The sequence below is a fragment of the Oncorhynchus masou genome, chromosome 10, assembly GCF_036934945.1.
Source record: "Oncorhynchus masou masou isolate Uvic2021 chromosome 10, UVic_Omas_1.1, whole genome shotgun sequence".
NCBI lineage: Eukaryota > Metazoa > Chordata > Actinopteri > Salmoniformes > Salmonidae > Oncorhynchus > Oncorhynchus masou.
In genome coordinates this window covers 30,136,264-30,161,300 of record NC_088221.1, presented here as the reverse complement: position 1 = coordinate 30,161,300, position 25,037 = coordinate 30,136,264, and the positions used below count along the sequence as shown (strand labels likewise).

Below are 25,037 nucleotides of genomic sequence, written 5' to 3'. Positions count from 1 at the left end.
CCTTCTGCCCACCTCCTGCTCCCTCTCGACCCTCCTGCTCCCTTTCTTTCCCTTCTGCCCGCCCTCCTGCTCCCTGTCTCCCCTCCTACTACATTTCTTTCACTTCTGCCCCCCCTCTTGCTCCCTCTCTCCCCTCCTGCTCCCTTTCTTTCCCTTCTGCCCCCCCCTGCTCCTGCTACCTTTCTTTCCCTTCTACCCCCCTCCTGCTCCCTCTTCTTCCCTTCTGCCCCCCCTCCTGCTCCCTCTCTCCCCTCCTGCTCCCTTTCTTTCCCTTCTGCCCCCCTCCTGCTCCCTCTCTTTCCCTTCTGCCCCTCCTCCTGCTCCCTCTCCCCTCCTGCTCCCTCATCCTGCTCCCTCTCCCCTCCTGCCCCTGCTGCCCCCCTCCTGCTCCCTCTCCCCTCCCCTTCTGCTCCCTTTCCCTTTCCCTTCCCCTCCCCCCTGCTCCCTCTCTCTCCCTCCTGCTCCCTTTCCTCCTGCTCCCTCTCTTCCTCCCTTCTTTCCCTTCTGCCCCCCCCTGCTCCCTCTCTTTCCTACCTGCTCCCTCTCCCCCTTCTGCTCCCTCTCTCCCCTTCTGCTCGCTCCTGCTCTCTCGCTTCCCCTTCTGTTCCCTCCCCAGCTCCCTCTCTCCCCTTCTGCTCCCACCTGCTCCCTCTCTCCCCTTCTGCTCCCTCTCCCCTTCTGATCTCTCCTGCTCCCTCTCTTCCCCTTCTGTTCCCTCCCCAGCTCCCTCTCTGCTCCCATCTCCCTCCTCCCCTCCTGCTCCCTCTTCCCCTTCCTCTCCTGCTCCCTTTCCCTTTCCCTTCTGCCCCTCCTCCTACTCCCTTTCTCCCCTCCTGCTCCCTCTCCCTCCCTCCCTCCTCCCCCTGCTCCTTCTTTCCCTTCTGCCCCCTCCTCCCCTGCCCTCCCTCTCTCCCTTCCTGCTCCCTTCTCTTTCCCTTCTTCCCCCCCTCCTGCTCCCTCTCTCCCCTCCTGCTCCCTTTCTTTCACTCCTGCCCCTCCTCCCCTCCTGCTCCCTCTCCTCCTCCTGCTCCCTCTCTTCTCCCTTCTGCCCCCCTCCCCTGCTCCCTCTCTCTTTCTGCCCCTGCTGCCCCCCCCCTGCCCCTCCCCTTCTGCTCCCCTCCTGCTCCCTCTCCCTGCCCCTCTCTTCTGCTCCCTCCCTCTTCCCCTTCTGCTCCCACTCTTCCCCTCCTGCTCCCCTTTCCCTTCTGCCCTCCTCCCCCTCTCTGATCCTCTCCCTGCTCCCCTCTTGCCCCTTCTGTTCCCTCTGCCCCCCCCCCTCCTGCTCCCTCTCTCCCCTCCTGCCCCTTTCTTTCATCTCTCCCTCCTCCTGCTCCTTCTCCCCTCCTGCTCCCTTTCTTTCTCCCCTTCCTGCTCCCTCTCTCCCCTCCTGCTCCCTCTCTTCCCCTTCTGCTCCCTCTCTTCCCCTCCCCCTTCTGCTCCCTCTCTTCCCCTTCTGATCTCTCCTGCTCTCTCTCTTCCCCTTCTGTTCCCCCCCAGCTCTTCCCCTTCTGCTCCCACCTGTTCCTCTCTCCCCCTTCTGCTCCCACTCCTCCCCTTCTGATCTCTCCTGCTCCCTCTCTTCCCCTCCTCCTGCTCCCTTCTGCCCCCTTTCTTCCCCTTCTGCCCCTCTCCTCCTTCTGCCCCTCCTCTCCCCCTTCTGCTCCCTCTCTCCCCCTTCTGATCTCCCTCTGCTCCCCTTCCCCTTCTGCTCCCTCTCTTTCCCTTCTGCCCCCTCCTGCTCCCTCTCTCCCCTCCCCCCCTGCTCCATTTCTTTCACTTCTGGCCCTCCTCCTGCTCCCTCTCTCCCCTCCTGCTCCCTCCCGTCTTTCCCTTCTGCCCCCCTCCTGCTCCCTTCTCTCCCCTCCTGCTCCCTTTCTTTCCTTCTGGCCCTTCTCCTGCTCCCTCTCTCCCCTCCTGCTCCCTGTTCTTTCCCTTCTGTCCCCCCTGCTCCTTCTCTCCCCTCCTGCTCCCTTTCTTTCCCTTCTGCTCCCACCTGCTCCCTCTCTCTCCCCTCCTGCTCCCTCCTCTCCCTCCTTCTGATCTCTCCTGCTCCCACCTCTCTTCCCCTCCTGCTCCCTTTCTTTCCCTTCTGCCCCTCCTCCTACTCCCTCTCTCCCCTCCTGCTGTCCCTTTCTTTCCCTCCCCTTCTTTCCCTTCTCCCCCCTGCTCCTGCTCTCCCCTCCTGCTCCCTTCCCTTCTGCCCCCCCTCCTGCTCCCTCTCTCCCCTCCTGCTCCCTTTCTTTCCCTTCTGCCCCTCTCCCCTCCTGCCCCTCCTCCTTTCCCTCTGCCCCCCGTCCTGCTCCCTTTCTTTCCCTCCTCTCCCCCCCCTCTGCTCCCTCTTTCCCTCCCCCCCTCCTGCTCCCTCTCTCCCCTCCTGCTCCCTCTCTTTCCTTCTGGCCCCCTCCTGCCCCCTCTCCCCTCCTGCTCCCTCTCTCCCCCCCCTCTGCTCCCTCTCCTGCTCCCTCTCTTCCCCTCCTGTTCCCTCCCCCCCTCCTGCTCTCTCCCCCTTCTCCCCTCTGCTCCTGCTCCTCTCTTCCCCTTCTGTTCCCTCCCCCTCCCTCCTCCCCTTCTGCTCCCTCTCTCCCCCTTCTGCTCCCTCTCTCCCCCTTCTGATCTCGCCTGCTCCCTCTCTTCCCCTTCTGCTCCCACTCTCCCCCTTCTGATCTCTCCTGCTCCCTCTCTTCCCCTCCTGCTCCCTCTCTTTCCCTTCTGCCCCTCCTCCTACCCCCCCTCTCCCGTCCTGCTCCCTTTCTTTCCCTCCTTCTCCCTCTCTCCCCTCTTGCCCCCTCTCTTTCCCTTCTGCCCCCCCTCCCTCCTGCTCCCTTTCTTTCACTTCTGGCCCTCCTCCTGCTCCCTCTCTCCCCTCCTGCTCCCGTTCTTTCCCTTCTGTCCCCCCTGCTCCTTCTCTCCCCTCCTGCTCCCTTTCTTATCCTTCTGCCCCCCTCCTGCTCCCTCTCTCCCCTCCTGCTCCCGTTCTTTCCCTTCTGTCCCCCCTGCTCCTTCTCTCCCCTCCTGCTCCCTTTCTTTCCCTTCTGCCCCCCCTCCTGCTCCCTCTCTCCCCTCCTGCTCCCTCCCTTCCCCTCCTGCTACCTCTCTTCCCCTTCTGCTCCCACCTGCTCCCTCTCCCCCTCTGCTCCCTCTCTCCCCTTCTGCTAGCTCCTGCTCTCTCTCTTCCCCTTCTGTTCCCTCCCCAGCTCCCTCTCTCCCTTTCTGCTCCCACCTGTTCCCTCTCTCCCCTTTCTGCTCCCTCTCCCCCTTCTGATCTCTCCTGCTCCCTCTTTTCCCCTTCTGTTCCCTCCCCAGCTCCCTCTCTCCCCCCTCTGCTCCCTCTCTCCCCCTTCTGATCTCTCCTGCTCCCTCTCTTCCCCTTCTGTTCCCTCCCCAGCTCCCTCTCTCCCCCCCCTCTGCTCCCTCTCTCCCCCTTCTGATCTCTCCTGCTCCCTCTCTCCCCCTTCTGCTCCTTCCTCTCTCTCTTCCCCTTCTGTTCCCTCCCCAGCTCCCTCTCTCCCCTTCTGTTCCCACCTGTTCCCTCTCTCCCCTTCTGCTCCCTCTCCCCCTTCTGATCTCTCCTGCTCCCTCTTTTCCCCTTCTGTTCCCTCCCCAGCTCCCTCTCCCCCCCTCTGCTCCCTCTCTCCCCTTCTGATCTCTCCTGCTCCCTCTCTTCCTCTTCTGTTCCCTCCCCAGCTCCCTCTCTCCCCCCTCTGCTCCCTCTCTCCCCCCTCTGCTCCCTCTCTCCCCCTTCTGATCTCTCCTGGTCCCTCTCTTCCTCCTCTGCTCCCCCTCTCCCCCATCCGCTCCCTCTCTCCCCCTTCTGCTCCCTCTCTCCCCCTTCTGCTCCCTCTCTCCCCCTTCTGCTCCCTCTCTCCCCTTCTGTTCCCTCCCCAGCACCCTCTGCTCCCTCTCTCCCCCTTCTGCTCCCTCTCTCCCCCTTCTGCTCTCTCTCTCCCCCTTCTGATCTCTCCTGCTCCCCAGCTCCCTCTGCTCCCTCTCTCCCCCTTCTGATCTCTCCTGCTCCCTTGCTTCCCCTTCTGCTCCCCCTCTCCCCCTTATGCTCCCTCTCTTCCCCTTCTGCTCCCTCTCTTCCCCCTTCTGATCTCTCCTGCTCCCTCTCTTCCCCTTCTGCTCCCTCTCTCCCCCTTCTGCTCCCTCTCTCCCCCTTCTGCTCCCTCTCTTCCCCTTCTGATCTCTCCTGCTCCCTCTCTTCCCCTTCTGCTCCCTCTCTCCCCCTTCTGCTCCCTCTCTCCCCCTTCTGATCTCTCCTGCTCCCTCTCTCCCCCTTCTGCTCCCTCTCTTCCACCTTCTGATCTCTCCGGCTCCCTCTCTTCCCCTTCTGCTCCCTCTCTCCCCCTTCTGCACCCTCTCTCAGACATCCAGTCCAGCCAGTACACAGAGACAGGAAACAATTGGTGTTTTACCCATAAACAAACCAGGATCTGGTGAACAAATCCTTATTTGTACACTCTGACAAAATACACACTACCGTACTGTACATGCCTCTAGCCTCAACCATCTGATCAGAGAGAAAAGGACTTCCAGTCAGATTATTGCAGCATTATTACAACGCTGAATTATTATGTTAATCCCCTAAGTGTGTCTGGTTGAGGAATGGCCATATGAAGTAACCATTTCCTGCGGAGATCCTAAATATGGTCAACATTGGTGGGAAACACCAGCACTGATGCTTAGGCCAAATAGCTTAGGCCAAATATCTATCTGTACTGGTTATTAATCATTATTTATGATCTGTGTCTAATCTCTACTTCCGTTGATTGCTCATACTCTATAACTAATATAGTACAGTGATGTTGAATGTGATGTGATAAAAAAATGCATGGTTCATAGTTTATGTTGAACAGATATTTGATCTCTGTGTCTAAAACCCTTTTTTAACTGACTTGTCAGGGTGGACGGATGAAAGAGATAGATAGTAAAAGCACAACAAGAAAAAGAGAAGGAAAGGAGATGAAAACTAACCAATGAATGGAAAGTGGAAGTGAGGAGAAAGGAAGGAGAGAGGTTTACAGACACATGGGCACTTTCTTCTTCTTTTCTTTTTCTCGTTTGGCAAGACGCCGCTTCATGTCGTCTGGCAGGCGCTCGTAGCAGTGCTTACACACAGGCTTCAGATCCACGTCTATAAACTTATTCCTGGTACGACCAGGAAAGAGGAGGAAGTGAGGAAGAAAGAGGAGATGGGAGGATATGGACAGACACACAGGGACAAGGGAAAGAGAGGGACAGAGATAAAGGAATGACACAGGCAGATGGAAAAGCTGGGAAATAGATCAGGTCGTCACAGGTACAGTGGAACAGGTAGAGCAGTAGAGACATGAGAGCCAAAAGAGGACAGAGATATTGCTTCAGGTGGGCACAGAGCAGAAAGAAAGGTTTCAATTGAATTGAAATCTATAGTCCCAAAGATAGTCTAACCTCATTCCAATGTGTCAGCACACAGGATGGTGTTGCTGTGTTAACTCAGTTAGACTTACTTGAGGGTGAGCTTGGTGTTGCAGGTGGAACAGGCAAAGCAGTTGACACACCATGCCTTGTTCAGGGCTGATACCACTGGAACACACAACACAAACACGTCAATTACATTAGCCTGGGTACCAGGCAAGACAATGACAACATGGCGAAAGCAGACAGTCTGGTTTCCAAGCTACAAGTAGTGTATAAAACGAATATGACATAATCCATTCAATATTTGTTTGACTGTATATGATAATATCTTACCATCACCCTCAATGACACGGTTGCAGTGGTAGCAGACATCTCCAAAGAGCTGTAGGAGAGGAGAGAGTCAATAGCCAGGCACACAATTCACTTTATTACAATGTCTTTACTCTTTACTGTATTCTTCAAGAGCCATGCAATTCACTTCATAGTCTTCATTTGTTGCATTGCTACATTTGTACTTCCACCACTATATGTTCCCATAAAACTAGCCAAGACTGGAGGTCACATTCAAATTATATACAGCAAGATGCAATCACTCAAAGTCTTGCTTAAAGATAAATAAAATACAGTGCCTGGATTGGATTGAGTTACTATGTAGAGAACATGGGCTGTGTGTGCAGCCTTCTCCTACATTACCTGGTTGTAGTGAGTCTCACAGTAGGCCAGTCCTTTGCGTTCGTAGTGGCGATGGCCCAGGAAGGGCTTCTCACACTTAGCACACACAAAATGCTGCAAACACACACAACATGGCCCCACATAACAGGTTAGTACAGACAGACCAGCACAGGTCAGTTTAATCCATATCAGTCTAGTTTAGTTCAGAGCTATTAGGAGTCAGTCCCGTCCCGTCTGAGATTAGTGGGTTCAGAGGGCAGCAGCAGGGCAGGAGCGCCCCCTGTGGAGGCACTCACCTCTACAGACAGACAGACACAGGAGAAGCCTTGTTTGTCTGGGAGGGCCACCCGGGGGCAGAATGCAGCACTGACCAGACAGAGAGCAGGGCAGAATGCAGCACTGACCAGACAGAGAGCAGGACAGAATGCAGCACTGACCAGACAGAGAGCAGGGCAGAATGCAGCACTGACCAGACAGAGAGCAGGACAGAATGCAGCACTGACCAGACAGAGAGCAGGGCAGAATGCAGCACTGACCAGACAGAGAGCAGGGCAGAATGCAGCACTGACCAGACAGAGAGCAGGGCAGAATGCAGCACTGACCAGACAGAGAGGGCAGAATGCAGCACTGACCAGACAGAGAGCAGGGCAGAATGCAGCACTGCAGCACTGACCAGACAGAGAGCAGGACAGAATGCAGCACTGACCAGACAGAGAGCAGGACAGAATGCAGCACTGACCAGACAGAAGGGCAGAATGCAGCACTGACCAGACAGAGAGCAGGGCAGAATGCAGCACTGACCAGACAGAGAGCAGGACAGAATGCAGCACTGACCAGACAGAGAGCAGGGCAGAATGCAGCACTGACCAGACAGAGAGCAGGGCAGAATGCAGCACTGACCAGACAGACAGAGCACTGACCAGACAGAGAGCAGGGCAGAATGCAGCACTGACCAGACAGAGAGCAGGGCAGAATGCAGCACTGACCAGACAGAGAGCAGGGCAGAATGCAGCACTGACCAGACAGAGAGCAGGGCAGAATGCAGCACTGACCAGACAGAGAGCAGGGCAGAATGCAGCACTGACCAGACAGAGAGCAGGGCAGAATGCAGCACTGACCAGACAGAGAGCAGGGCAGAATGCAGCACTGACCAGACAGAGAGCAGGGCAGAATGCAGCACTGACCAGACAGAGAGCAGGGCAGAATGCAGCACTGACCAGACAGAGAGCAGGAGAATGCACTGACCAGACAGAGAGCAGGGCAGAATGCAGCACTGACCAGACAGAGAGCAGGACAGAATGCAGCACTGACCAGACAGAGAGCAGGCAGCACTGACCAGACAGAGAGCAGGGCAGAATGCAGCACTGACCAGACAGAGAGCAGGGCAGAATGCAGCACTGACCAGACAGAGAGCAGGGCAGAATGCAGCACTGACCAGACAGAGAGCAGGGCAGAATGCAGCACTGACCAGACAGAGAGCAGGGCAGAATGCAGCACTGACCAGACAGAGAGCAGGGCAGAATGCAGCACTGACCAGACAGAGAGCAGGGCAGAATGCAGCACTGACCAGACAGAGAGCAGGACAGAATGCAGCACTGACCAGACAGAGAGCAGGGCAGAATGCAGCACTGACCAGACAGAGAGCAGGGCAGAATGCAGCACTGACCAGACAGAGAGCAGGGCAGAATGCAGCCAGGAAGGGTCTCCCATCAGTCACTCTAACTAACCCCTCATCATGTTAAAGTGTTTTTCACAGTAAGTGTGGTCCCCACGCTCGTAATACGGGGAGCCATGAAACGGACGCTCACACAGAGCACATACATGGTGCTACAGGAGGGGGGAAGAGGAGAAAAGTAGAGGGAAAAGGCAGCAGATATATAAACAGAGGAATGTCAGAGGGAAAGAAAGAGGAAGGATATGCTCCATTCTGAGATAGTCCACACACAACCACAGAGATGATATGAAAGCAGGGTAGAAACAGAACCACATACAAACTGCCTTGAATACATTTCTACATTTCTACTGTGATACTATGATTCTCAGGAATCATATAACTAACTCTAACAATGGGAATTCCAAACCACCTGTTGTATAATAGGAAATAATAGTTGTTCAGCGACAAAGACAGACAAAGCAGTACATACCAAAGATCATAATATAATAATAATATGGCTACAAAATACCTGGCTACAAAATACCATAAACATACACAATACATTATCTGAATGTTCCATAACATTGCAACCTCTTGAACAGGTCCACATTGTAAGAGTGATGTCATCATTTAATTAGATTTTTTTTATTTATTTAAACTTTATTTGACTACCTCGACATGCCACTGCTTGCCCATGGCATTGACCACGCGGCCCTCGATGGGTCTCCTGCAGGCTCCACATATGGGAACGCCCATCTTGTCATGACAGGGCAGGCAGTACAGCTCACCCTTCAGCTCCCTGGCATCAGCCGTCAGCTCCTTACTAGGGGGGGAGAGGAGGGACAAACGTTATGAGCATCAACAACAGCTGTTATTGCGGTGGTGGTTATTGTGTTCTGAATTCACAACACAAACCAAGTGGCGGTGTTGCATAGAGGAATTAGTCATCTATAGACTTCCTGAATTAATTTTCACCATCACAACTTCTACCTCAAGGACAAGCTGACCACTGTAGGTTTGTTTAAGGACAGGCAGTCTTACGGGAAAGGTTTGGTTAGGTTGGAGGTGCCTCTCAACTGCTTTTAACTGTCATCTAAAAGAGCTACTGCGGTAATCATTCTTCTATCATCAGTCCCTCTCTTCCTCCTCCTCCCTCTCTTCTCTCCTTTGGCTGACTTGTACATGGGTAAACTCTACTAAACCCAACCTTGAGAAGTCCTATCCTGCTACAGAAAACATTCCCTGCCTATAGCAGCTCTGTGGAGAGACCATATCCACATGTACATACTACCTCAATCAGCCTGAATAACCGGTGTCTGTATGTAGCCTCACTACTTTTATATCCTCGCTACTTTTATAGCCTGTCTTTTTACTGTTGTTTTACTTCTTTACTTACCTATTGTTCACCTAATACCTTTTTTGCACTGTTGGTTCGAGCCTGTAAGTAAGCATTTCACTGAACAGCATTTCACCTGTTGTATTCAGCGCACGTGACAAATAAACTTTGATTTGATTGTATTTCCGAATTTCAGTGTCTACCACACAGGCTATAGTATATGAGAAGGGCTCACCAAGAAACACTTTCAAAAGGATGCATTTGAGGTAGAAAGGACTTGGAGCACTCGACAAAAAACACACTCGACAAAAAACACACTCGACAAAAAACACACTTGACAAAAAACACACTCGACAAAAAACACACTCGACAAAAAACACACTCAACAAAAAAAGCAGAGATGTATTTATTTGAGCTCACTAATCCATTGTACAGGATGCAAACAAATGACTGATGTTTTGAGATCAAGCTGACATCACCTCAGAGCGACCTGACTATTGCACTTAACTCCAATTTATAACCTAGTGGCCCATTGAGACACAACAATGTAAGAAAATAATAATGATGATATGTTCCAAGCTAAATGGCAAATTATAACACAATAATACTAATAGTAACAGAAATAGCGTGTGTCGTTAATCAATATGCCAGTTCAATATAGATAATATTTGGGTGTCTGTGAATCCAGAGTCACAGAGACCACAAAAAAATCAAGGCAACAACATTATAGAAACGATGACAAAAATCATCTTAGACCCTTAGGATCCACAGTGTCTGAGAACTGCCAGAATGCCTCTGTTTTAGTTTACGTACAATGTCACCTCCTCTTGGTGAAATGTGGTTGTGTTTATGGCTACAAAGAGCAGGAAGATGAGCCATGGTTGGCTTCTACGCATTGGCGCGCAATAGCATAGTGTGTGTTTTTATTAGGAATATCAGCCGTGTTTAGAACGGCAATGCAGTGTTTAGAAACTATAATGCATCTGGTATTTCTGATATGAGAGAACAAACGACTGTCAAAAAGAGCCCTCTGTTCTCACATACAGTTGGCTGACAGAACATGATTTTGCTAAACTGCCCCGCAATACTCCGAAACAAGGCAGCTAATCTCAGTAATGATGAACAAAACGCTTTAAAGGAACTGAAAGACAATCCAGATATTGTGACAGAAATTGCTGAGAAGGGACGGTCTGTTGTGGTATTAAGCAGGGAACAATACAAGAGTGAGGTCTATGCTCAACTCTGACACTACGTTACATTTACGTCATTTAGCAGACTCTGATTCAGAGCCACTTTCGATAGTGAGTGCATACATTTTCATTTTTCCCTCTCCGTTGCAACCCCACAGACATTATAAAAAAGGATATAGTTTTATTGATAACGCTCTTTCAGGGGATTTGATAATCGAGGATTTTCTCATTACGCTGTACCCAGCCTGTCTAGTTTATTATGGCTTATCGAAAACACATAAAAGTATGGGGGAAAAACTCCTCAGGTAACATCTAGGTTACACTTAACGTTCGCTTAATTAGGCTACTCCTGTCTATACAGAAGTAAATCAGATCATTTCAATTAGCCTACTCCTGTCTATACAGAAGTAAATCAGATCATTTCAATTAGCCTACTCCTGTCTATACAGAAGTAAATCAGATCATTTCAATTAGCCTACTCCTGTCTATACAGAAGTAAATCAGATCATTTCAATTAGCCTACTCCTGTCTATACAGAAGTAAATCAGATCATTTCAATTAGCCTACTCCTGTCTATACAGAAGTAAATCAGATCATTTCAATTAGGCTACTCCTGTCTATACAGAAGTAAATCAGATCATTTCAATTAGCCTACTCCTGTCTATACAGAAGTAAATCAGATCATTTCAATTAGCCTACTCCTGTCTATACAGAAGTAAATCAGATCATTTCAATTAGCCTACTCCTGTCTATACAGAAGTAAATCAGATCATTTCAATTAGCCTACTCCTGTCTATACAGAAGTAAATCAGATCATTTCAATTAGCCTACTCCTGTCTATACAGAAGTAAATCAGATCATTTCAATTAGCCTACTCCTGTCTATACAGAAGTAAATCAGATCATTTCAATTAGCCTACTCCTGTCTATACAGAAGTAAATCAAATCATTTCAATTAGCCTACTCCTGTCTATACAGAAGTAAATCAGATCATTTCAATTAGCCTACTCCTGTCTATACAGAAGTAAATCAAATCATTTCAATTAGCCTACTCCTGTCTATACAGAAGTAAATCAGATCATTTCAATTAGCCTACTCCTGTCTATACAGAAGTAAATCAGATCATTTCAATTAGCCTACTCCTGTCTATACAGAAGTAAATCAAATCATTTCAATTAGCCTACTCCTGTCTATACAGAAGTAAATCAAATCATTTCAATTAGGCTTCTCCTGTCTATACAGAAGTAAATCAGATCATTTCAATTAGCCTACTCCTGTCTATACAGAAGTAAATCAGATCATTTCAATTAGCCTACTCCTGTCTATACAGAAGTAAATCAGATCATTTCAATTAGCCTACTCCTGTCTATACAGAAGTAAATCAAATCATTTCAATTAGCCTACTCCTGTCTATACAGAAGTAAATCAGATCATTTCAATTAGCCTACTCCTGTCTATACAGAAGTAAATCAGATCATTTCAATTAGCCTACTCCTGTCTATACAGAAGTAAATCAGATCATTTCAATTAGCCTACTCCTGTCTATACAGAAGTAAATCAGATCATTTCAATTAGCCTACTCCTGTCTATACAGAAGTAAATCAGATCATTTCAATTAGCCTACTCCTGTCTATACAGAAGTAAATCAGATCATTTCAATTAGCCTACTCCTGTCTATACAGAAGTAAATCAGATCATTTCAATTAGCCTACTCCTGTCTATACAGAAGTAAATCAGATCATTTCAATTAGCCTACTCCTGTCTATACAGAAGTAAATCAGATCATTTCAATTAGCCTACTCCTGTCTATACAGAAGTAAATCAATCATTTCAATTAGCCTACTCCTGTCTATACAGAAGTAAATCAAATCATTTCAATTAGGCTACTCCTGTCTATACAGAAGTAAATCAGATCATTTCAATTAGCCTACTCCTGTCTATACAGAAGTAAATCAGATCATTTCAATTAGCCTACTCCTGTCTATACAGAAGTAAATCAATCATTTCAATACTATACAGCCTACTCCTGTCTATACAGAAGTAAATCAGATCATTTCAATTAGCCTACTCCTGTCTATACAGAAGTAAATCAGATCATTTCAATTAGCCTACTCCTGTCTATACAGAAGTAAATCAATCATTTCAATTAGCCTACTCCTGTCTATACAGAAGTAAATCAGATCATTTCAATTAGCCTACTCCTGTCTATACAGAAGTAAATCAGATCATTTCAATTAGCCTACTCCTGTCTATACAGAAGTAAATCAGATCATTTCAATTAGCCTACTCCTGTCTATACAGAAGTAAATCAGATCATTTCAATTAGCCTACTCCTGTCTATACAGAAGTAAATCAGATCATTTCAATTAGCCTACTCCTGTCTATACAGAAGTAAATCAGATCATTTCAATTAGCCTACTCCATTTCTATACATACAGAAGTAAATCAGATCATTTCAATTAGCCTACTCCTGTCTATACAGAAGTAAATCAGATCATTTCAATTAGCCTACTCCTGTCTATACAGAAGTAAATCAGATCATTTCAATTAGCCTACTCCTGTCTATACAGAAGTAAATCAAATCATTTCAATTAGCCTACTCCTGTCTATACAGAAGTAAATCAAATCATTTCAATTAGCCTACTCCTGTCTATACAGAAGTAAATCAGATCATTTCAATTAGCCTACTCCTGTCTATACAGAAGTAAATCAGCCTATCATTCTATACAGAAGTAAATCAGATCATTTCAATTAGCTACCCTGTCTATACAGAAGTAAATCAGATCATTTCAATTAGCCTACTCCTGTCTATACAGAAGTAAATCAGATCATTTCAATTAGCCTACTCCTGTCTATACAGAAGTAAATCAGATCATTTCAATTAGCCTACTCCTGTCTATACAGAAGTAAATCAGATCATTTCAATTAGCCTACTCCTGTCTATACAGAAGTAAATCAGATCATTTCAATTAGCCTACTCCTGTCTATACAGAAGTAAATCAGATCATTTCAATTAGCCTACTCCTGTCTATACAGAAGTAAATCAGATCATTTCAATTAGCCTACTCCTGTCTATACAGAAGTAAATCAGATCATTTCAATTAGCCTACTCCTGTCTATACAGAAGTAAATCAAATCATTTCAATTAGGCTACTCCTGTCTATACAGAAGTAAATCAAATCATTTCAATTAGCCTACTCCTGTCTATACAGAAGTAAATCAGATCATTTCAATTAGCCTACTCCTGTCTATACAGAAGTAAATCAAATCATTTCAATTAGCCTACTCCTGTCTATACAGAAGTAAATCAGATCATTTCAATTAGCCTACTCCTGTCTATACAGAAGTAAATCAGATCATTTCAATTAGCCTACTCCTGTCTATACAGAAGTAAATCAGATCATTTCAATTAGCCTACTCCTGTCTATACAGAAGTAAATCAGATCATTTCAATTAGCCTACTCCTGTCTATACAGAAGTAAATCAGATCATTTCAATTAGGCTACTCCTGTCTATACAGAAGTATATCAGATCATTTCAATTAGCCTACTCCTGTCTATACAGAAGTAAATCAGATCATTTCAATTAGCCTACTCCTGTCTATACAGAAGTATATCAGATCATTTCAATTAGCCTACTCCTGTCTATACAGAAGTAAATCAGATCATTTCAATTAGCCTACTCCTGTCTATACAGAAGTAAATCAAATCATTTCAATTAGGCTACTCCTGTCTATACAGAAGTATATCAAATCATTTCAATTAGCCTACTCCTGTCTATACAGAAGTAAATCAGATCATTTCAATTAGGCTACTCCTGTCTATACAGAAGTATATCAGATCATTTCAATTAGGCTACTCCTGTCTATACAGAAGTAAATCAGATCATTTCAATTAGCCTACTCCTGTCTATACAGAAGTATATCAGATCATTTCAATTAGCCTACTCCTGTCTATACAGAAGTAAATCAGATCATTTCAATTAGCCTACTCCTGTCTATACAGAAGTAAATCAAATCATTTCAATTAGGCTACTCCTGTCTATACAGAAGTAAATCAGATCATTTCAATTAGCCTACTCCTGTCTATACAGAAGTAAATCAGATCATTTCAATTAGCCTACTCCTGTCTATACAGAAGTAAATCAAATCATTTCAATTAGCCTACTCCTGTCTATACAGAAGTAAATCAGATCATTTCAATTAGCCTACTCCTGTCTATACAGAAGTAAATCAGATCATTTCAATTAGCCTACTCCTGTCTATACAGAAGTAAATCAGATCATTTCAATTAGCCTACTCCTGTCTATACAGAAGTAAATCAGATCATTTCAATTAGCCTACTCCTGTCTATACAGAAGTAAATCAGATCATTTCAATTAGCCTACTCCTGTCTATACAGAAGTAAATCATTTCAATTAGATCATTTCAATTAGGCTACTCCTGTCTATACAGAAGTAAATCAGATCATTTCAATTAGCCTACTCCTGTCTATACAGAAGTAAATCAGATCATTTCAATTAGGCTACTCCTGTCTATACAGAAGTAAATCAGATCATTTCAATTAGCCTACTCCTGTCTATACAGAAGTAAATCAGATCATTTCAATTAGGCTACTCCTGTCTATACAGAAGTAAATCAAATCATTTCAATTAGCCTACTCCTGTCTATACAGAAGTAAATCAAATCATTTCAATTAGCCTACTCCTGTCTATACAGAAGTAAATGAGATCATTTCAATTAGCCTACTCCTGTCTATACAGAAGTAAATCAAATCATTTCAATTAGCCTACTCCTGTCTATACAGAAGTAAATCAGATCATTTCAATTAGCCTACTCCTGTCTATACAGAAGTAAATCAAATCATTTCAATTAGCCTACTCCTGTCTATACATAAGTAAATCAAATCATTTCAATTAGCCTACTCCTGTCTATACAGAAGTAAATCAAATCATTTCAATTAGCCTACTCCTGTCTATACAGAAGTAAATCAAATCATTTCAATTAGCCTACTCCTGTCTATACAGAAGTAAATCAAATCATTTCAATTAGCCTACTCCTGTCTATACAGAAGTAAATCAAATCATTTCAATTAGCCTACTCCTGTCTATACAGAAGTAAATCAGATCATTTCAATTAGCCTACTCCTGTCTATACAGAAGTAAATCAAATCATTTAAATTAGGCTACTAAAGCATGATTTGGCCACAAATCATCAAGAGCATCATCAAGAGGATCAAGAGCATTGCCTGCAGTCGGAAGGACTGCAAATAGGTCCACATGATTGTTAGGTTGCGACTGGAAGTAGTAGCCTACAGGCCCAGCCAGGCATATTGCAATGTCTCTAAATACAATCGCAGGAAAACATTGTTTGGAAAGCAAATTGTTATTGCTGTAAAGATAGGTACATTGTGACAACACGACCAATACTAACGTTCTTTTACCACCACAGAACAGGCTAGGAATACAAAATACAAAGCTGCATTAATTGTAACAACACAAATGTCGTATACAGTTGAAGTCCGAAGTTTACATACACCTTAACCAAATACATTTCACATCCGTTTTTCACAATTCCTGAAATTTAATCAGAGTAAAAATTCCCTGTCTTAGGTCAGTTAGGATAGCTTCCCACAATAAGTTGGGTGAATTTTGGCCCATTCCTCCTGACAGAGCTGGTGTAACTGAGTCAGGTTTGTAGACCTCCTTGCTCGCACACGCCTTTTCAGTTCTGCCCACAAATGTTCTATAGGATTGAGGTCAGGGCTTTGTGTTGGCCACTCCAATACCTTGACTTTGTTGTCCTTAAGCCATTTTGCCACAACTTTGGAAGTATGCTTGGGGTCATTGTCCATTTGGAAGACCCATTTGCGACCAAGCTGTAACTTCCTGACTGATGTTTTGAGATGTTGCTTCAATATGTCCACATCATTTTCCATCCTCAATACGCCATCTACTTTGTGAAGTGCAACCAGGCCCTCCTGCAGCAAAGCACCCCCAAAACATGATGCTGCCACCCCCATGCTTCACAGTTGGGATGGTGTTCTTCAGCTTGCAAGCCTCCCCCTTTTTCCTCCAAACATAACGATGGTCATTATGGCCAAACAGTTATATTTTTGTTTCATCAGACCAAAGGACATTTCTCCAAAAAGTACAATCTTTGTCCCATGTGCAGTTGCAAACCATAGTCTGGCTTTCTTATGGTGGTTTTGGAGCAGTGGCTTTTTCCTTGCTGAGTGGCCTTCAGGTTATGTCGATATTGGACTCGTTTTACTGTGGATATAGATACTTTTGTACCGGTTTCCTCCAGCATCTTCACATGGTCCTTTGCTGTTGTTCTGGGATTGATTTGCACTTTTTGCACCAAAGTACATTCATCTCTAGGAGACAGAACGTGTCTCCTTCCTGAGCGGAATGAAGGCTGCGTGGTCCCATGGTGTTTATACTTGTGTACTATTGTTTGTAGAGATGAACGTGGTACCTTCAGGCATTTGGAAATTGCTCCCAAGGATGAATCAGACTTGTGGAGGTCTACATTTTTTTTCTGAGGTCTTGGCAGATTTCTTTTGATTTGCCCATGATGTCAAGCAAAGAGGCACTGAGTTTGATGGTAGGCCTTGAAATACATCCACAGGTACACCTCCAATTGACTCAAGTGATGTCAATTATCCTATCAGAAGCTTCTAAAGCCATGACATAATTTTCTGGAATTTTCCAAGCTGTTTAAAGGCACAGTCAACTTATTGTATGTAAACTTCTGACCCACTGGAATTGTGATACAGTGAATTATAAGTGAAATAATCTGTCTGTAAACAATTGTTGGAAAAATGACTTGTGTCATGCACAAAGTAGATATCCTAACCGACTTGCCAAACTATAGTTTGTTAACAAGACATTTGTGGAGTGGTTGAAAAACGAGTTTTAAAGACTCCAACCTAAGTGTTTGTAAACTCCTGACTTTACCTAACTGTACTTGAAGAAATGCATCTGTGGTGCTGCTTAATAAGTTGGTCAAACTAAACAAGAATTTAAACTCCTCATCGCAGAACATAAAGCCTCGATCATCCCAACAGCATCATTGCATCAATGCAGCGTAATACATTCTGTCGTCAAACTTGTTTCATTAATACAAAATTGTTACTGGATATATGTGCAACAAAAGTTCAACATTCACCTTTTGGTACAAATTCTGTCAAGTCTAGCATATAATTTGATGCATACATTGGATAAATCCAACATATGCACCACACAGAAAGCACTGTGCTGCATCTGCAAGGCAATGTTGCAAGGCAAACACAGTGTTACAATGGATATTAATGTACATTTCAATGTACCTCTGTTGTGGTATTAGAGACTCAGACAGGGAGAGGTTGAAAATGTCAGTGAAGACACTTGCCAGTTGGTCAGCACATGCTCGGAGTACACGTCCTTGTAATCCGTCTGGCCCTGTGGTCTTGTAATAATAATAATATTATTATTAGTATTATTTTGTTTTATAATTTGCCATTTACTTTGAAACATATCATCATTAACATTTTCTTACCTTGTTGTGTCTCAGTGGGCAACTAGGCTATAAATTGGAGCTAAGTGCAATGGTCAGGTCACTCAGAGGAAGACGTCAGCTTGCCATAGAAATGTCAGTCAGGTGTTCCATCCTCATCAATGGACTAAGGTGAGCAAAAACATATCAATCTCTGCTTTTTTTGTTGAGTGCTTCAACTCCTTTCTACCACAAATTAGTATTTTTGGAAGTGTTTCTTGGTAAGCGCTTCTCATGATTTTTGTCATTGTTGTTGAGCACCCCTCCTTTCCTTTGTTTACTGAAGCGAAGGCCCACCTGAACTGTAGGCTACAGTACATGTATAGGTTGCATACAGGTTGTGTAGAAGTTGAGTAAAGATTTGGCAGTGGTTGTATTCATACCACTAGGTTTATGTAGAGGGTGTGTGAAGTTTGTGTGGTGATTTAGCAGTGTTTGGGTTTAGGTTGAATGTAGGTTGTATAAATATTGTGTTTTGGTTGAGTAGTACTTGTATATAGGGTTTGTGGAGTTGTTTCTAGATTGCTTGCATGAGTACCCGCAGTTGTTGCAGTTGAAGTGGTCCGGGTGGTAGGGGTCGTTCTTGAACAGCAGCGGCTGCTCCTCAATGATGGCGTGGCACTTCTGACAGATGTACTTCCCCAGACCACGGGCCTTCTCACGGTTATGACACGGGCGACACAGGTGTCTGAGGGAGAGAGAAAGAGAGTGATATACATGTTGGTAAAGAGTTCTGTCTGACTGGCTTTTTAGGGGCAGCAGAACAGACAGGAGGCCAGACACATCTCCAGCTGACCCTAGGGATCCCGGAGATGTTCCCAGAGATGTTATGACATGGGCGACACAGGTGTCTGAGGGAGAGAGATAGAGAGTGATATACATGTTGGTAGAGAGAGCTCAGCCTGACCCAGAGGCTGAAATACTGTTGCTACGTTAAAACTGCAGGAAGGTGTTAACAGTGTGTGGGATTTCTCCTTGCTTTATAAAAGCTATGCAGCGGAAAAGATGCTGTCCCCTATCCCATGATGTTAAATCAGTAATGGCTGATCAGTGATCTCGTCCATGTTTCTGGACTTACCTGCCGGCGTTTTTGACGAAGCCCACGTCAGCAAGCACGGCCTGGCAGAGGTCACAGCAGAAACAGTCAGGGTGCCAGCTGTTGTTCATCGCCTTGATCACACGACCAATGATAAACTCCCCTGGGTGGAGGAGGAGGAGATAAGGGACAACACACTGGCAATATAGAGAGAAATAACTAAAGAAAAAACTCTTGGCACAAGAAAGCAATTGGCGATAGAAGTCTACCCAGTTGTGTCTAGGGCTCAAGGTGAGGGAAGCAGGGTTAAAGGAGACCAAATATGACCTTAAGCTTCAGACAACACCACCAGTGTTAATAATTCTACTGTGTAGGTGCAGTTCCTGTACTCACCACACTGGTGGCAGCAGGGAGCAAACAGCATCTGGAAGTCATGCTCGCAGTACTTCCTGCCCTCAAACTGCAGAAGAAGAGAACAAGCATCAGAATCACTCAATGATTAGAACATACCATAGCCATAGATAGACCTGTACGTCTACAGATCTGTCTGTGAATATGATCTCACTTTCGGGGAACAGCTCTGGGATCCCTAGGGTCAGCTGGAGATGTGTCTGGCCTCCTGCCTGTTCTGCTGTCCCTAAAAAGCCAGTCAGACAGAGACCCAACGAGAGAGAGAGAGTGGGATAACTCAGAGACAACCCACTGGGTACCGACATCATTTCTACATCTAGTTTTGATTTACATTTGGTTGAGTTGTCATCTAACTTGAATTCAACCTGAAATCAATAACGAATGTCCCCACGTCGTTGTATTTAGATTCAAAGTTGAGTGAAAAATAATACATTGACGACTTCTTGCAGATACGATCATTTTCCTACGTTGATTCAACAACATCAGATGTTTTTGTTGCTGTTGAAATCATGTGGAAACAACATTGATTCAACCAGTTTTTGCCCAGTGGGAAGCTTCTAATGGGCCAGTAATGCATTTGGCTAAGTGCTGTGAGGTTGGGAGTCGATCCAGTTAATACACTTTACCCAATATCAAATTTGTGACAGGAAGTGAAGGTGTCTCCACCCTTCTTATATTACCACCCGTACCAAATACATATGATATCATATTTTGTTGTTTTCAGCATGAGGGCCATGTAAGCACAGTTTGTAATACATCTAATTTAAAGCTGGAATCCGCATTTGGTGAAATAGTGCCACTGGTCGCCCTAGGTGCACTTGTTATTGTTTTTGTTTATGAAAGGAGGAGAGGAGGACCATCGTCTGCTGTTCTATCACACGTGCAATGATGTCCGAGGGGGAAATGAGTTTGTTGTTTGAAGTAACATGTTTGTTGTTATATCTCAGACGTGTCAGCTCCACATGATTTAACACAAAGTTGTTAACTATCTTGCTAACACAAAGACTTCAGGCTAGACACGGTTGCAACACAAAGCTTGGGTTTACTTCAGGCTAGACACGGTTGCTAACACAAAGGGCTTGGGTTTACTTCAGGCTATTGCTAACACAAAGGGCTTGGGTTTACTTCAGGCTAACACAAACAAAGGGCTTGGGTTTACTTCAGGCTAGACACGGTTGCTAACACAAAGGGCTTGGGTTTACTTCAGGCTAGACACGGTTGCTAACACAAAGGGCTTGGGTTTACTTCAGGCTAGACACGGTTGCTAACACAAAGGGCTTGGGTTTACTTCAGGATAGACACGGTTGTATAGAATGCGATGGGTGAGAGTGACAGGGATAATAAAGCTGTATTTACACAGGCAGTCAATTCTGATCCTTTGCATAATTATGGGCAAAAGAGCTGATCTGATTGGTCTAAAGACCAATTAGTAAAAATTTTTTTTAAAAGGTCAGAATTGGGCTGCCTGTGTAAACACAGTCTAAGTAATGTTCCTTCTAATTTGTTGGGGCACTGAGCAGAAACCTGAACGTTGTGAGAATGTTGTGTAACTGCTGGCACACGTTTACAGTGAACACTGAGGCTGGACCCTGTACAGTTATTTAAGCATAATGTAGGCCTACCAACAAAACCAGTGGAGCAAATGGAAATAGCTTTTGATTTATATGATATAGCCTACAATAGCCTATATGTGGTGTTCAACGCAGGCCGACATTGCATGTGACTTTTAAAAATGTTTTTACATGAAGAAGGGCTTGACATTAATTAATGATTTTTTACTTGGTCTGTAACACCATGTGCCAAATAGGTGACTGTAAATTGCTTTGCATTGTGTTGTATGATGCAAGAAACCACTTTATAAAAATACTATGTATTATTATTACCATACAGAGAATTAGACAACGTAGGCGACCCCTCTGCCTATTGGCTTATTTGCATATTCAAGCCTGTTTCAAAATACAACACTGCCCCTTTAATTAAGACAACTTTTCACCTGACTGGCTTTTCAAAGACTGCTTGAAATGTAGCCTCCACGTTTTGTGCTCTTGTAGGAAGCAGTAACTCCCCATTGCTGACCTATACTCATCTATAACTGGGCTAATAACTCGCTAACTTGCAAAGAATATAAACAAAAATGCACACGCTCTGATCTGAAAAGTGCATTCACTCACGGGTGATTGAAAGACCGCTCGTGAGCTACCCCGGCCAGTGGCGACCAATCATTGGGGTGATAAATCCGCATACAAACATGGTCTCTTTTTTGTTTAAAGCAGCTCCAAAATGCAGGCGTTTCAGCCCAGCTCAGTGCTTTCTGTGGTGGTGGGGCAACCAGCGGACAATACGGAGCATTGGGCTTGGTAATGTTCTCTAGTTGCGCTGTGATTGGCTCAGTGTCACTACGTCCCCGCAAAATCTACGGGGAGAGCTCAAAAAATTCAAGCCCCTTGGCTGCTGCCATAGAGTTACATTAGAAGTGCCCATCCAAGAAGGCTCAATGTCATTGGCCACAGATAAAATGATGCAAAATCAATGTTATATCTACCTTTGCTTTGATAATGTCAAGATCATACTTTCAAAATCTTAGCGAGCAAACAGTCATCATCATGAATCAAGTTGACAATCTACTGGCAAACAGTTTTCAATCCTTGTCATACGAAGAAAAATTTGAAATAAAACGTATCGGACATAAACATTATACAAGTTGGAAATTTCAAATTCAACAATGAGTATGGAAGGAATCAGTGGCTAACTGAAAGCTTTACAAAGTGCTGGGTTCTCTAAGAATATGAAATGTTACTTATTCACGTCACTGATGGAGTGCTAAGGTTGAGGGTCCACACCAGAAGTTAAGGGTTATAGGAGGAAAGTATATATTGGGTGCAACTAAGCTTGGAATGTGTTGAGAGCAGGGAAGTGATTACATGTGGCAGGCATTGATAGGGGGAGACGGGTGGAGATCTTAGAAACTAACAATGTCACTGAGGGAGAGAGGGTAATGTATAACCTTTACATTATGTCAGGATTTTGTATTGTTAGTAGAAACTGTCAGTAGAAACCACATTTGTTTAAGCAAGTCAGTCAAACCAGCTATTGCTTTATAAAAGAGTAAATTAGGCTGAATGAACTGTGTTGTTGTCAGGTGCAGCGGTGGTAAGGATTTACTCCATGGTGCTGAAAAGAAAGCTGATGGTAGAGAGGGAGAGAGGAGAAAATGGTCTGATAGTAGAGAGGGAGAGAGGAGAGAAGGAGCTGATGGTAGAGAGGAGCTGATGGTAGAGAGAGGGTATGGTAGAAGGGTCTGATGGTAGAGAGGAGGGAGAAGGGTCTGATGGTAGAGAGGACTGATGGTAGAGAGGACAGAAGGGTCTGATGGTAGAGTCTGATGGTAGAGAGGACAGAAGGGTCTGATGGTAGAGAGCTGATGGTAGAGAGGATGGTAGAGAGGACAGAAGGGTCTGATGGTAGAGAGGACAGAAGGGTCTGATGGTAGAGAGGTCTGATGGTAGAGAGGAAGGGTCTGAGAAGGGTCTGATGGTAGAGAGGAGAGAAGGGTCTGATGGTAGAGAGGAGAGAAGGGTCTGATGGTAGAGAAGGGTCTGATGGTAGAGAGGAGAGAAGGGTCTGATGGTAGAGAAGGGTCTGATGGTAGAGAGGAGAGAAGGGTCTGATGGTAGAGCGGAGAGAAGGGTCTGATGGTAGAGATGGTAGGAGTAGAGAAGGGTCTGATGGTAGAGAAGGGTCTGATGGTAGAGAGGAGATGAGTCTGATGGTAGAAGGGTCTGATGGTAGAGAGGAGAGAAGGGTCTGATAGGGTAGAGAGGAGGAGAGGTAGAGAGGAGTCTGATGGTAGAGGGAGAGAAGGGTCTGATCGTAGAGAGGAGAGAAGGGTCTGAAGGTAGAAAAGGGTCTGATGGTAGAGAGGAGAGAAGGGTCTGATGGTAGAGAAGGGTCTGATGGTAGAGAAGGGTCTGATGGTAGAGAGGAGAGAAGGGTCTGATGGTAGAGAGGAGAGATGGTAGAGGGAGAGAAGGGTCTGATACTAGAGAGGAGAGAAGGGTCTGATGGTAGAGTCTGATGGTAGAGAGGAGATGGTAGAGGGTCTGATGGTAGAGAGGAAGGGTCTGAGAGAGGGTCTGATGGTAGAGAGAGGTATGGTAGAGAGAGAAGGGTCTGATGGTAGAGAAGGAGGAGAAGGGTCTGATGGTAGAGAAGAGGTCTGATGGTAGAGAGGATGAGAGAGGGTCTGATGGTAGAGAGGAGGGTCTGATGGTAGAGGGTAGAGGAGAAGGGTCTGATGGTAGAGAGGAGAGAAGGGTCTGATGGTAGAGAGGAGAGAGGGGTCTGATGGTAGAGAGGAGAGAAGGGTCTGATGGTAGAGAGGAGAGATGGTAGAGGGTAGAGAGGAGAGAAGGGTCTGATGGTAGAGAGGAGAGAAGGGTCTGATGGTAGAGAAGGGTCTGATGGTAGAGAAGGGTCTGATGGTAGAGAGGAGAGAAGGGTCTGATGGTAGAGAGGAGAGAAGGGTCTGATGGTAGAGAGGAGAGAAGGGTCTGATGGTAGAGAGGAGAGAAGGGTCTGATGGGTCTGATACTGATGGTAGAGAGGGAGAAGGGTCTGATGGTAGAGAGGACAGAAGAGTCTGATGGTAGAGAGGAGAGAAGGGTCCGATGGTAGAGAGGAGAGAAGGGTATGATGGTAGAGAGGAGAGAGAAGGGTATGATGGTAGAGAGGAGAGAAGGGTCTGATGGTAGAGAAAGGGTCTGATGGTAGAGAGGAGAGAAGGGTCTGATGGTAGAGAGGAGAGAAGGGTCTGATGATCTGATGGTAGAGAGGAGAGAAGGGTCTGATGGTATCTGATGTAGAGAGGAGAGAAGGGTCTGATGGTAGAGAGGACAGAAGGGTCTGATGAGAGAGGAGAGGTCTGATGGTAGAGAGGAGAGAAGGGTCTGTAGAGAGGAGAGAAGGGTCTGATGGTAGAGAGTCTGATGGTAGGTAGAGAAGGGTCTGATGGTAGAGAGGAGAGAAGGGTCTGATGGTAGAGAAGGGTCTGATGGTAGAGAGGAGAGAAGGGTCTGATGGTAGAGAGGAGAGAAGGGTCTGATGGTAGAGAAGGGTCTGATGGTAGAGAAGGGTCTGATGGTAGAGAGGAGAGAAGGGTCTGATGGTAGAGAAGGGTCTGATGGTAGAGACAGAGGAGAGAGGGGTCTGATGGTAGAGAGGAGAGAAGGGTCTGATGGTAGAGAGGAGAGAAGGGTCTGATGGTAGAGAGGAGAGAAGGGTCTGATGGTATGGGAGAGAGGGTCTGATGGTAGAGAGGAGAGAAGGGTCTGATGGTAGAGAGGAGAGAAGGGTCTGATGGTAGAGAGGATGGTAGAAGAGAAGGTCTGATGGTAGAGAGGGAAGGGTCTGATGGTAGAGAGGAGAGAAGGGTCTGATGGTAGAGAAGGGTCTGATGGAGAAGGGTCTGATGGTAGAGAGAGAAGGGTCTGATGGTAGAGAGGAGGGTCTGATGGGAGAGAGGAGAGAAGGGTCTGATGGTAGAGGGAGAGAAGGGTCTGATGGTAGAGAAGAAGGGTCTGATGGTAGAGAGGAAAAGGGTCTGATGGTAGAGAGGAGAGAAGGGTCTGATGGTAGAGAGGAGAGAAGGGTCTGATGGTAGAGGGAGAGAATGGTAGGGTCTGATGGTAGAGAGGAGAGAAGAAGGGTCTGATGGTAGAGAGGAGAAGGGTCTGATGGTAGAGAGATGGTAGAGAGGACAGAAGTCTGATGGTAGAGAGGACAGAAGAGTCTGATGGTAGAGGA

The 25,037-nt window shown here is 45.8% G+C and overlaps 1 protein-coding gene across 5 annotated transcripts in view; it reads right to left on the bottom strand.

Annotated features, from left to right (window-relative positions):
• Nucleotides 1-25,037, bottom strand: part of LOC135547490 (LIM and senescent cell antigen-like-containing domain protein 1) — a 91,938-nt gene that overhangs the window by 4,512 nt on the left and 62,389 nt on the right. For 4 of the 5 annotated variants that reach the window (XM_064976550.1, XM_064976551.1, XM_064976549.1 and 1 more), the window contains exons 3-9: nt 19,218-19,284; nt 18,867-18,987; nt 18,327-18,476; nt 8,399-8,549; nt 6,094-6,186; nt 5,734-5,782; nt 5,490-5,565 (exon numbers count right to left, since the gene is read on the bottom strand). In XM_064976550.1, coding sequence (XP_064832622.1) covers nt 5,490-5,565; nt 5,734-5,782; nt 6,094-6,186; nt 8,399-8,549; nt 18,327-18,476; nt 18,867-18,987; nt 19,218-19,284 — 707 coding nt within the window. Of the gene's footprint in view, nt 1-4,935; nt 5,149-5,489; nt 5,566-5,733; nt 5,783-6,093; nt 6,187-8,398; nt 8,550-18,326; nt 18,477-18,866; nt 18,988-19,217; nt 19,285-25,037 lie in introns of those variants that run through there. The other variant, XM_064976552.1, reaches the window with a different exon arrangement.